At 47.0% G+C, this 13508-nt stretch overlaps 2 protein-coding genes across 5 annotated transcripts in view; one reads left to right on the top strand and one right to left on the bottom strand.

Annotated features, from left to right (window-relative positions):
* Tdp1 (tyrosyl-DNA phosphodiesterase 1) overlaps nt 1-12934 on the bottom strand; it is a 67826-nt gene extending 54892 nt beyond the window's left edge. The window contains exons 1-4 of one of the 4 annotated variants that reach the window (NM_001031657.1): nt 12926-12934; nt 6292-6860; nt 3802-3845; nt 2666-2721 (exon numbers count right to left, since the gene is read on the bottom strand). In NM_001031657.1, coding sequence (NP_001026827.1) covers nt 2666-2721; nt 3802-3845; nt 6292-6853 — 662 coding nt within the window. In that variant the 5' untranslated portion in view covers nt 6854-6860; nt 12926-12934. Of the gene's footprint in view, nt 1-2665; nt 2722-3801; nt 3846-6291; nt 6861-10316; nt 10713-10779; nt 10804-12925 lie in introns of those variants that run through there. The other 3 variants (XM_039112347.2, XM_006240432.5, XM_039112349.2) reach the window with 3 other exon arrangements.
* Nucleotides 12935-13131: 197 nt separating this feature from the next.
* The window catches only part of Efcab11 (EF-hand calcium binding domain 11), a 154093-nt gene continuing 153716 nt past the window's right edge, over nt 13132-13508 (top strand). Inside the window, exon 1 of the mRNA XM_039112741.1 lies at nt 13132-13259. The gene's annotated coding sequence lies outside the window, so the exon portion shown is untranslated. The remainder of the gene's footprint in view (nt 13260-13508) is intronic.

The raw sequence follows: 13508 nt of genomic DNA, 5'->3' as shown, positions 1-13508 counted from the left end.
GAGCTGTTTCAACCTCTTCAGCTAATCCTTAGAAATCAATGTATCTTTACAAACTCTCCTCAAACAAGAAAAATAGAGTTTTCTCTTACAAGCACCCCGATAAGATACGCAGCTGCAGCTGCACGTGGGCTATGCTGCGGAAGGCACGGAAGGCGACATTCAACTGGAAAGCGCCACGGGCACGGCCATTCAGGGTGCAGTCTGGCTGCCTCGTCCCCACACTAGCACTGCTCTAGCGGGACTGGCACGCAAACAGATGAGGCAGCATTCCCAGAGCTTCCCCACTTAGAACGCTCATGTTCTAGGGTCACACGTCATTCAGAATCAGGACACGAAGCCGTAAGGACAGATGTTGAAGCACTCATCCCAGCCTTCAGGTTTACTGTTCTGTGGACTCCGACAGAAGGGCAGCACTCAGACAGTGAGAAGTGAACCTCACCACCTGCAGCGGCCCGCAACCTAACTCTGGGTGTTTCTTGAAGTTGCCATTCCCACCACTCTTCAGCCTTGCAGAATCTTCACAGCCTTCTGCAGACTTGGGCGCAATCTTTAGAAATCCCCATTTGGTAACAAGGGACGGAGAGAAAGACTGTATCCTTTGACTTTGCCACAAACCAGATGATTTCTATCACAAAAACCTACACCACAGCCTGGAGGCAGTTAAGCCTGAGATCCGATGCTGCACCTGACTCCTGAGGAGGCCTGAGGAGCAGGCCTCGCTCTGGCTTCAGGAGGCCCTAAGCACTGCTCAGCTTACAGACCACACTCCCCTTTGTCTTCAGTCTCCTCTGTCTGTGTCCAGCTTCTTCTGTTTCATAAGGAAGCCAGCATGTTGGATTAGTGGTGTGCCCATTGCAGCTAGACTCATGATTTCTGTAGACTCAACGTATAAATGTAGTCTCATACAGAGGTGCTAAGGCTTAGCATCAGTTCAACCCACAAGCAGCACTGAAGGAATTATAGCCTACACTTTGTCAAGACTGTGGAAAGGCCACATTTGATTTCAAGGTCCTTGAAACAAAAGGAAAAGGAGCAGAAAACAACAGTGTAACACACTCAGGAATACACAGCCAAGAGGGGCTGGAGGCAAGGACCAAATTACCCCTATATATCCAGTCTCCCTTTTCCTAGCAAAACCCTGACTTCATGTAAGACATGGTAGGCTCAGTTAGAAGACCATACATCTCTTCTTAGAGATGGCTAGTGTCATGTGACTGAGCTCTGATCCACAAAACAGAAGAGACCTGGGACCAGCCACAACATCTCATTGTGGCACAGATGGCACGTGAGTCCTCTCTGTTGTCTCCTCCTTTCTACCTGGAACACAGACAAGTGAGCTGTCATTCTGGACCATGAAGTAACTTTCAAGACTGAAGTCAAATACCAGGGTGGTGGGACAGAATGACAGAAGAAGTGAGTAGCTCGGTCACTGGAAAAACCCTGGTACTCTATCTACACCACAGATACCTACCGTTTGTAGTTTAGGCTGGAAGGATTTATCTTTTTTAAGCCACTGTTATTTTGAGTTTTCTGTTAATATTCAACTACAACAAATGCTCTCTTACTTGGTCAGATCCAAGCCCTTGTGTTTTACTCTCTAATGGCCAGGGGTTCTACAACCCAGGCCGTAACCACCCGAGGGCCTGATGAGGCTGAACTCTTCCTTCTCAGTGTCTTCCTCCACCCACTGACTGCTACAGGATTCTGCATAAGTCTATGTTACGAACACAGACTGCTGGTGTCCCTGCGTGTGGCCGCACTGCTTCCCAGGAGGCTGAAGAGTGGCCAGAGGCAGCCCTGAAGCTCTAAACACCTTAGCCTGGGTCTAGGAAGGCCACAGTTGCTTCCTAACTCCAGAGACCGTTCTGGAGGATCATTAGGAAAGGACAGCTTCGATGCCACATCTGGGCACACGCACACATCTAGAAAACATAAGATCTGACTGTAATCCTTCACTTTGCCCATGTAGTCCTGGTACCGAGTTCGAATTTGTCCTTACATCTGGACAGAACAAAGTGGAGCACACTTCAGTCTATGAAAAGAATGTGTGTGACTGACTAGGTAAAATTGTTGCTGTTCTCGGCAGAGGGGGTAACTCATGTGGTAAGTGTTGGCACTGTACGCATGGAGACCTGAGTTTGATTTCCAGAATCCATGTAAAGGATGCTAGGCATGGTGGTGTACACTTGTAATCCCAAGGCTGAGGAGGCAGAGGTAGGAAGATCCCTGGGACTGGGCTAACAAAAGAACCTACCTCCAAAAACACAATACAATAAAGATAAAATATAAAAGAAAGGAGGAGAAGATGGCTCCTGAAGATCAAGTCTCCAAGCCTACACACACACACACACACACACACACACACACACACACAATACACACACACACATACAATACATACACACACAAAACACACACATATACACATACACACATATACACACACACAAACCACACACACACACACATCCACAGACATACACATACACACAATACATACACATACAACACACATACAACACACACACATACACACACACAACCACACACACACACACACACACACACACACACACACACACAGAGAAAAGACGGACGGCTGGCCTGCGAAGTGCCAGCCTCACACGCTACAGCACTACCTGAATGGGTGGCCCCCAGAACTCACCTGAATTCTGGTGGATATTGCTTTATGAGCCAGTTCACATCAAAGCAGTAGTTAAACTAGACAGGGAGAAAGAAAAGTAAGTAATTCACGAGAACCGCTATTGAAGTGAAAGAATTTCTAATGCAGCCACATACTTCAGTGTTCATAAATCTAGTCAGCTCTGCTTCAACTTGCAAAGGTCAGCCCAAATTTCATCTCGAAGAACATTTGGTTAAAGGAATCTGCATAAATGGAGCCAGATGCCCAAAGAGGTTCTAAGGGTATTAGCTACAGACACTTGGGCAGCATCTCTATCTGACAATAGTGTTAATACACTATTTCTTTTTATTTTCAGGCTTACAAAGCTTACAGAGATAAAGATCCCAGGACTTTTAGGAAAGGCCGATTCCTTTTAACACAACTTAGCAGCTAGCCTGGCACACTCTCACTCATTTATAATTAGCACCTATTAACCGCAGGCTCCATACTGGCTCCACGGAAGAGGCCTCCTCTTAATGCATGGCCAATCCTGGGCACAGGAGCTCAAGTCTAGCTGGAGTGAATGCAGATGCACCTCACTGGGCTTGGATCTAGAGATCAGGACCCCTCCTGTAGGAAGGTGGCATCTTTCCTTGCTTCAGGAACCAGACCCTTTCTTCCTGACCAGTCCTTAAGCTTCTGGGCCTTTATGATGACTTGTTAGCTGCAAGGTTCAGCTCAATGCAGCAAGGGCCCTACAACTTGCAGAAGTAGTCACACATTCTATTCCTTCTCTGGTTGCTGCAAAGCACCATTATCCTAAAGCAATGAAAACCTGACTTGGTCTTCACATGCCACCCGCCCTTCCTCAGCTGGCTGCACCAGCATCCCATGAGATTGATCTGCAGTATCTCCTGAGGCTTTTCAGGTAGAAGATGCGCAGTGACTTCCTGGCCAGTCTCTGTGGCCTGATCAAGAGTCAAGTGTTTTGTCAGTGGCATCCATGTTCTATGCTGATGGAGGCCGTGGGTTCCACAATAAAGCCAGGCTCTAGACACATGCCAGCTAGGGGACACTGTACAGGACCGAGAAGCCCATCTACTGTCATGTTTTCTTATAAAATTGCTTAATTGTCTGTCTCTCATCACCCCAAGGAAACACAGTTTATATAAACTCACCTGAGCTGAAGAGACAAGTGTCCCAAACAGAGGGGATAAAATATCTACAATGACAAAACAAATGGATTCATAGATAAAAATCCTCTAGATTTCATAACATTCCAGTCATCCTTTTCAGCAGCAGCCGGTGACAGCCAAGAAAAGAGTAAATGGAGAGCTACTCCAAGGCTGGGTCGCAACAGTCCAGGAGACCCATGAAAACAATCTACTACCTAATATTTAGTATACGCTCTTTAACACATTAGAGTGCAGAACTAAAGTCTGAAGCCTAGGTCCTGGATGACTGCTCAGCTTTGGACTCTGTTGCTGTGCCACTCATGGCACAGTCTTCTTCCCGGACCCCAGTACCTTTACCTTCTTCTGTATCCTTTTGTCCCGGTGCTGCTCCCCTGTAGCCAGAGGGCACTTGCTTCCCACAAGAGGACATTCTTCACATCCTTAGCACTCTAGGTGGCCTCTGGGGACACCCGCTTGCTTCCCCTGCAGCCTGACTTTGGACAGATTAGGAAGGGCGCTGTTCATCATTACCTGTGCCGTGATCAACACCGTCTCCCACCTGCACAGGACAGCTTGGGGGCAAGCATCGCTCTTAGCACTTCCCACGAACAACCTTAACTCTCCCAGGGAGTTTCTGCGGTAAGGTATCACTCTTCCTTTCTGGATAAGGGAAGTCTCAGAAGACTGTGTAGCCATCCAACTGGAAGGGTCAGAGCTAAGGTCTCACCAGCATGTCTCACTCTAGGTTTCCAGTACCTACTGTGCTGCCTCTGAGGGTGAAGTGGGCTGGTTCACTTATCTAGCAATTACTTGGACCTCCTATCCTCCAGACATGGCGCTAGCTACTAGCTACTTAGGTACAGAGAGTTTGAAAGAACAAAACGATTAGTGGGGAAATTCCTCCATTTTGAGAGCAGCAGAGTCAAAAGACAAGTTGCAGCAGGCCTTCCAGCCCCATCTGCACCCCCGGCCGTTTCAACTCTGCCCACCTTCCAGGGGCCACTGGAGGCCACTGTCCTCCACGAGATTGAGAGGACCTATAATTATGGCTACTGTTAGCCAAATACATCAAACGGCATGGATTTAGATACAAGAAGAACTGGATTCCAGTGTAGCTCTACCATTTAACAGTACTGTGACCTAGGGGAAGCGATTTAACTTTATTGAACTGCAGATCTGTCGCATGTCCAAGGACATGTGACCACTTTATTTGACTGCTCTGACAGTTAAAATACATGAAAAACCCTTATGATATCCTCTCCTCCTCCTTTTTTTTTTTTTGGTCGGAGCTGGGGACTGAACCCAGGGCCTTGTGCTTGCCCACTGAGCTAAATCCCCAACCCCTCCTCTCCTCCTCCTTAAATCTTGGTGCTGACAGCCATGCCATTACTATTATATTACACACAGCAGCCTTCCCAGCTCCTCTGTTCCCGATATCAGTCTCTCTGAGGCAAAGCAAAACCACCAGTAACTATCGCATATGTCTTCAGGTACCTACGTAAGAGATGCTCACAAATCTGTCGAGCTGGACTTACTACTATGGAATTAAAGCCACCCCAACATTTACATACCATCCAGCAGAACATAAAGTACTATCATACATTTGATATGGAAAAACTTTATGTTGAGAATAATCATACTATGTCATGAGAGAATGCTGACTCTACCTGTATACGATGCTAAGTGTGTTTAACTGTGTCTATCTGCATACCGATGCTTGCAGTAAGAGAATGCTTGCTGTGTTTGTCTACATATGATGCTTACTGTGTCTATGTGTTATGCTGTGTCTATCTGTATATGAATCATGCACTGCTCACCTCACACACCTGCTCAGTTCTCAGTCCTCACCCCACACTGTCTTAACCATAGTGCCAACGAGTGGCAAAAGAAGGGATCTGTGCCCTCTCAGTCTGCATCCTGCTTCCAGGGATGCAGAGAAACACTTGAGACCATCCTCAGCCTCACACCCGAAGCATCTGTCTGCCTATAGTAGCACTCATTTTTGCTCTGTCCTAGGAACCAAAACCAGGCTTTCAAGCAGAGGTTCTCAAACATCATTAAGCACTGCCACTCCCTGGAGGCTTAGGGAGAGCATAGTGGCAGCCTTGACCCCCCAGAGTTTGATTTGATGAATCTATGATAGCCTGAGAACTGGCATTCTGGGTGGTTCTGAAGCTGCTGGCCCAGGGACCATACTGAACCACTGTGAAACTGAGTGCACTTGACAGGGCTACCAGTCAAGTTGGATGCTCACTTGAAGTGTTAAGCAAGCTAAGCAGGGTGCCAAGCATTTCTAGGGGCTGAGCTACAGGGCCTTGAGGTCCCTTGGAATGCCACCTACATGTGTAAGCCCTTTGCTGCCACACACACCCAGGGCAAACTATCTCGTGCCATCCCCTGCTCCTGGTAGTTAAGATGGGTTCTTTCTAAGCTGTGCCCCTTGCTTCATCAAGAGGAAAACGGCTCATTAGCTCCTAAATCCCTTGTTCTTACCCTTGATGTGGAGGGCTTTGGAGTTGTACTTTGCCTTAATCCCCGAGACTCTAGTGAGATAAAACTGGAAGGGGTTCTCCTTATCCAGCATGTCCCAGATGTCCTGGCCTTCCCCTGAGGTCTCGTACTCTTCGTCTGCCCTTTGGGCCCTATGGCTGTCAGGAGGGCTTCGATCCTCAACTTTCTGGGCAGTAGTCACATTGGCTGAGGGGGCATATTTTTTCTCTTGAGGTGGCACTCCCTTAGGCTGCTCCTGCTGTGTCACATCCGGCTGCTGCTCATCATCGCTGCTGGACAGACACCAGCCCAGACCTTCCGGGGAATCCATCTTCTGCTTCTTGTGGGGTAACACGGAGTCTGTGTTGTTGAATTTCACAGGTGAGATCTGTCTCTTGTGTGCAGCCTTGCGGGCCTCTGAGCAGGTGTACGTGGGCTCCTTCGACACTCCCTGCCCAGCCTGGGGGCCAGAGGATGTTGATGGTTTGACAGGTTTGGGCTTTTCATCCTCGCTGTCGTCACTACTGGATATTGTCCACTTTCCGTAGCTGCTTTCCTGGGACATTGTACTTCTGAAAAGAAACGATGGAGACATTATTTTCAGTTCAGTGGGTGACTGGCAGCAGAGCTGCATGGCTCTCAAATTCCAGGTCAGATGGGAGACTGCAATACACACAGCACTTCTGTCCCCAGACGCTGAGTCACTTACTCAACGCCATGACAAGGAAGAATCCTAGCCACCCTCTCCTTCCTGCTGTCTTTCAGACCAGACCTTGGTCTTAGAAGCCCTCAGAAAGGGAGTTAAGGTTAAGGTCATCTTAAGGAACTTTTAAAAGTAATTCAGATGGTGTTCATTTCTTCTTTCATTTTGGTGTTCTGTGGACTGGACCTAGAACCTTGTGCTTGCTAGGCAAGCTTGCCATAAATTAAAAAAAAAAAACTATTATACTTGCTTTTGTGTATATGGACATTTCCATGTGTGGCATGGTGTATGGTCAACTCACAGGAGTCTGTTCTCTCCTTCTACCACACGGAGCCTAGGAACTGAACTTAGCTCTTCAGGCTTGGCAGCGAGCACCTTCACCCATTAAACCAATTTACTGGCTCAAATATAAATGTATATTTGTTGGGGAGAAGGGTTCAACTTCAGGGAGTTGGTTCTCTTCTCTCCCACATGGATCCCAGAGACTGAGCTCAGGAAGTCAAGCTTAGCAACAAGCACTTGAACTTGCTGCGCCATCTTGCCTGCCCACACTTCAAAGCCATGCATTTATATTAGCTCAACCTGAGAGACGCACCAAATGAGCAATGCCGTGTGTGCCCCGCCATGAGGCGCTCACTAACGTTACATCATTACCTCACTGTCCACCCCAGAACTTAAGCTACTGAAACCCGCAGGCAAGGATTTGTACTAAAGCTACACACTTTCAGTTTCCCAATCACACACTTGGTCTCAATTTACATATTCCTCACTCTCTGATGAGGGAAACATAGGATATATGTCCTTTCAGCATTAACTACAAAATGCATTCAATGGAAACGGGCTGGGTAGATTTTCCAGCAGCTCCTAATGTGTTGCCTTTGATGGATTAATACAAAGCTCTGAGGAAAACTGAAATAAATTCTCAGAAGTACACGTTCCCATGGTCTGGGGGTCTTCAAGGCTTGCTTTACAGCTGAAAACACTGTGGTATACGTTGGGCAAACCAGATAAAAAGCAGTACACCACAGACCTTGCAACTCTCACCAATTAAAAAAACTTCCAAACTCCCACAAATAGGACAGCCTGATCTTACACCAGGTTTTCAAGTGAATATGCTCGCACACGTCAAGTTTTAAAAGGAAAATGTTTTTAGGGTATTTATCATTTTTTGCAATTTATCCCTTACCCAACTTCTTTGGTTAATTCCAGTTGATTCACACGGGGTCTCTTCTACAGAGTCTAAGTAGCTCTGACACAGAGAGCATACGACAGTCTCACATCCTCCACAGCTCATTGCTACACTTAAATTCAACTGGTCCAGACACCACTCCAGCCACAGGCACTGTATGGAGTTTCAACCCTTGTGTCTGCTTTTTGAAGTTCTGTGTTCATTTCTATGATGTCCAACTCACTTCTAGAGGCTGTGAGAACCTAGTTTAGGTATTTTTCCAAAGTTTCTAGGCTTCGTGGGTTAAGAGACCAGCTAACCAAGCTGTAACAAGTGGATTGTGGACAGGGCAGATCGCGACACATGACCTTAAAGGAACTCTGATGTGGGTTATTTTTTATTTGTTTTAACTTTTTGTCTTAACCCACACCCACTATTCTAGACTCTAGAGGCTGGTCGATAGACCTATTTAAGCAGACCCAATTTGCTCTGAAGGGACTACTTAATCTTAGAAATTTAAAAGAACCATATAAAAAAAAACTCTGGAGGATAGTTGTAGCTTCCTTAAATCAATACAGTAAGGGCTTACTAACAGAGTCTTCGATTAAGAGTTCCAGGCTGGGTATGATGACTCACCCCTATACTTTCAAGGCTGGGGCAAAAGGATCTTGAGTTTGTGCTAGCTTGGATAATATAGTAAATTTGAGGCTAGCACAATCTACCTAGTGACAGTCTTGTTTCAAAATGAAGTCAATAAAACTTTTGAAAAGTTTGTGAATGCCTGTGTCTATAATGGATGCAGGTACCCCAGGAGGCAGAAGAGGGCCTTGGATCCCCTAGAGTCAGAGTCACAGGTGGTTTTATGCAATCTGGACATCGATGCTGGGAACCTAATGGCATCTCTGTGGAGCAGTCCCTGCTGAGCCATTTCTCGCCACTCTGTCTCAAGGAGGCAGAGCTGGAGATTGTAAGGGATGGGTGGGTCCCTAAGGTTCAGTGGCCAGCCAGCCAGTCTCCTTGGTGAGCTCTAAGCCAGTGAAACCAACCAACCAGTCAAGACAAACACACAAACACGCAAAAAAAAAAAAAAAAAACAAAAAAAAAAACTAAAACCAACCAACCTAAACCAAAACCACACAGCATATGTATGTGCTGCTGGACTGACTGTAGCAAGGACGGAACCCGGCCTACACACCATCAGCAGGAGAACTGATCGTGAAGGTGGGCCACACAGGCACAGTGGAATTTTACTCAGCTGCAGGGAAAAGTGAAATTAGGAAAATTTCAGGAAATGGATAGATCTGGTGAGGATGACATTAAATGAGGCGACTCAAACTCAGAAAAGTAAAAAACCATATGTTGTCTCTCATATTAAATGTAGGTCTTCTTGACCTTGGGCATCTGTGAATAAATGGATGTGAAAGTACAAAAGCCTAAGACACTAGAAAGGAGATGAAGAGGGGGTAAGCAGTGGTGGTGAGTTAACAGGGGAAGGGGCAAGAAGATGCTTGTCACCTGAAAACAGAGGAGACAAGGACCCGAGGGGTGTATGTGTATGTGTGTGTGTGTGTGTGTGTGTCTACTAAAACACACACTTTGTTTGTAAATAACACTGTGTAAGCTAATTTAATTATTTAATTAAAATTAAAAAAAAAAAAGAACCAAACAAAAAAGTGCAGACTGAGGGAAGAAAGGACACTTCAGGATGTCTCCCTGCCTGCATATACACATGTGTACAGAAACATAAACAAATACACAAACACACAAAAGGGTAAAAAAAAAAAAGACAGAACAAAACAAAAACCAACCAGCCCAAACAAAACCTTAGACGTACTCAGGGTGAGCTGGAGGCTCCATCCCCAGCACTGCCCGAAACAAACACACAAACAAACACACAAACACTGGGACTTTCTACATTTATTCTCCATTCTAAAGCAAAGAGTAGGTCCCAGGATTTGGGGTGAGGAATGGTTTTGCTTCCGGCCTGAGGAGGCTGCTGTTTGTAGACTCCTGGTTTTTCCAGACAGACTCCTGCTTTAGCCCAGCTCTCCTCGGCACACCCACTCCTCCTGCTCTGCCTTCTACAGTGCTAAGATTATGGGTGTGCACCACCGAATCCTTTTCCCCCCTTCCCGACATGAGAGACACTTCACAAACCTGTGTGCCATCCTTGCACAGACTATGCCGATCTTCGTCATTCCCACGTGGGCTGCTGCCGGGAGCAGAGTCCACAGCACCCAAAGAGATGCTTACTATCTCTTCCCTAGGGGAATGCAAGGTCCATGGCCGGTATCAGTAAATCAGGACCCTGGAACCTTGAAAGGTCTGAGCAAACTCTCTGGTGACTGAACTCTTCAGACAGTTTCTCCAGTGTTTAGTCTATCTACATTTTCTAGAACCACACTGCAGGGGGGTCCCTACCTATAATGTAGAAGGAGTTGGTAAAGGAAACAGAGCTTTGAAAAAGACATTTCTCAGAGTACACAGCTCCCCCGCCCCCCAATTGGGTCCAGGCTTTACACATACTTGATGTCTGTAGATTGCTGACATTCAAAACTGCGCTAGAGGGCTGTTTACTGTGGGAGGAAATTGCCTTTGTGACATACTAATGAAATTGTACCTTGTCATTCTGTCCACCAGGTTACCAACCTCATTATGGAAACAAGGCCCTTCCTCTGTTTTAGAGGAGCGACTGTGACGCAAATGTCAAGATCATGTAGGAAGTGGCTTCTAATTTGGAGGAGTGGATCTGGTCAGCATCGGCTTTCACTGCTCCCTCAGACTGGACCAGGTTCCCAGCATGCCAAGGAGCTTGTGGAACCAAGGCCCAGCCTGACGAGACTCCCAACGTCTTTCCTTCCACGGCTTATTTTCTATCTCACCAGGCAGTGCCTAAGAGCAGAGGTCCAAAGAAACAGTAGCAGTAAGGGATGTCAAAAGAAGGAGAATACAGAATACTCACCGAATCAAAGCAGCCCAGCAATAAATCCCACAGTGGAGGTAACTGGGGCCTGCCACTGACTAACCACATATGACAGCAGCCCCATTCATTCAAACTCAGTCTCTACGTAAATCAAGGAGAAAGCTGTAGCCTAAAAAGTGCTTTACATTTTGCTTCTGAAGCATAGTGGGCCCTGGACTCTTCCACAAGCACCTGCAACACTTGTTTCCCTGTCAGCAGGATACCGCTATGACTCCATTATAGCTACAATAGCAAAATAAAGTCTACTTTGTAAAGGTATTTATGTAGGAGTGGATTTGAATAAATGTTAAGAAAATAACAGCGTATGTGTACAGAGAATAAATAAAATCTAGGGAGGCAGGCGAGGCAATGGAATTTGGGAAGAAAATCCCATGGAGTCCCTTCACAAGACAGCAACTCAGGATGTCATCGGGAACTTCGTCAAGGGCTTAAAAACTGTGCATGAAGGGCTAGAGCTTCGGCCAGTGGATAAGAGGGTTTGCCATGATTTCCAAAGTCCAGAACAATTTCTATGACTGTAACCCCAACACTGTGATAGCCAAGCAGGTCCCAAGAGTTCAGTGGCCAGCCCCCTTGAAAGAAACTGCCATCTTCTGCTTCTGAGAGATCCTGACTCATTAGAACACGTCAGAGAGCAACTGAGAAAGACACTCTATAACTATGTGTATATGTACACGTGTACACACACACACGAGTTGATGCAAAAAAGCACTCTATTTAGAATTTTGCTTCCACTGTTCCCTGGCTGGCTGAGCAGACCCTGTAGAGAGTATTTCTTCTACACAGACATTACTCCTCAGACATTTAAGACCTAGGCACCACATTCCAGGTTCCTCTAAGGTGGTCCTTAGCCCAGAAGTAAGCAGAATTCAGAACTGAGAATAAAGAATTAATATACCACTTCTCTTCCAGACAAGTTTAATTTTTGGGTGAAAAGCACAAATTAACACATGAAAAGCCTAAAAGTCAAGATGACTACAGACGCTTATTACGTTTTACATGGGTAACCTTTCTTTGGAACCATTGTGGAGTAGCATCTGAGACCTTGGAGGAAAAGGAATCATCAGGCTAAAAGACAGGTGAGCAACATTCCAGACAGACGGAATCGAACCAGGAGGTGGTAGCTAGGTTCTAACTGTAACATAGAAATGGTCCAGAAAGAAGAGGTGGGGACACTAAGGCAAGGCTGTTAAAAGTCGAATTTTATTGTAAAAACAATGGGACTCCCAGTGAGTGTTTTAGTAAGAGTGCCTTGGCCCGTCTAATCTTTGAAAATGATCACATCCAATACAACTTTGTGGACACGTGGCGATAAGAACGTTTCTGCTGCTTAAGAAGATGGTCAGGGAGCAATGGGTAATTTGGGGGTAGAGTAAGCAAAAAAGCTGCTAACTTTCCCCGGGCGCTCATCTCTGCCCAGATATAACTTCATCAGTACAGACTCATTTCACTCTCAAGTCAGCCCGATTTCACGGCAGTGTCCCTGGTGTGGAAACTGAGGGCAGAGAGGTTCAAGAGCCTGACCCACGGAGGAAGCAAAGGCCAGCGGCTCCGCAGCGCGTCCCAAGGACCAGGACCGCAGGTTCCGGGGCTCAGAGGAGGAGACCCTGCCCAAGAACCCCGGCCTCGCCGCTCTCCTCGCGGTGCACACCGAACCCTGCTGGCCTTCCACTACCACATCGGAACGCAGCGGCCAGCGCGCCGCCATCAGGAGGGCGGGCGCAGAGTTACAGCCACGAGCAGAGACCGCCCCGAGCTGGCGCCCGCAGCCGCAGACACCTACCTGACCCGCCAGTCCGCCGCTGCCGAAGCCACGCCTCCGCGGCGCGTCCGCGCATGCGCGCAGTTCAAACTCGCAGGCGCCGCGGCTTTGCCAGTCGGCCACGTCCCCTTCCGGAAGTCCCCCGCTGGGTCCTAAATCCTGCCTTCTTAGCAAAGAAGTAGAGTCGAGGGGCGCCTCACGGCTAGTTTCCTGTTGACTCCGTAAGGAGAGAGAAACAGAAAGCTGTGGCTTGCTTCTCTCGTAGTTAATTTGCAAACAACACCTCCATTCTGGGTATGCTCTTGGGCAGCTTCAGGCGCTCAGGGCTAAGACAGCGGCGAGCTTTGGGAGATAGGTGAGCTGAAGAAAAAGGCAGCTGCTTCAGGCTTTAAAATCCACTGCAGGATAAAAAGTTAAATGAGTTCCCATAAGACTCAGAACTTCCTTTGAAGGTTTCTCCTTTGAAACGGATGTATTCCTGTCAATCTCACTGATTCGCCAGAAGGGTAGAGGGCTGTGATTTATAAGCCGGTCTGGAAAACGATGCACTAGTCCATATTATTCACTTTCTATAAAGATGTCTGGTATAGAATTCTTGTGCTAG

Source organism: Rattus norvegicus, chromosome 6, assembly GCF_036323735.1.
Source record: "Rattus norvegicus strain BN/NHsdMcwi chromosome 6, GRCr8, whole genome shotgun sequence".
In the NCBI taxonomy this organism is placed as follows: domain Eukaryota; kingdom Metazoa; phylum Chordata; class Mammalia; order Rodentia; family Muridae; genus Rattus; species Rattus norvegicus.
The sequence above is the reverse complement of the archived record's forward strand: the minus strand, read 5'-3'. Positions and strand labels throughout refer to the sequence as shown.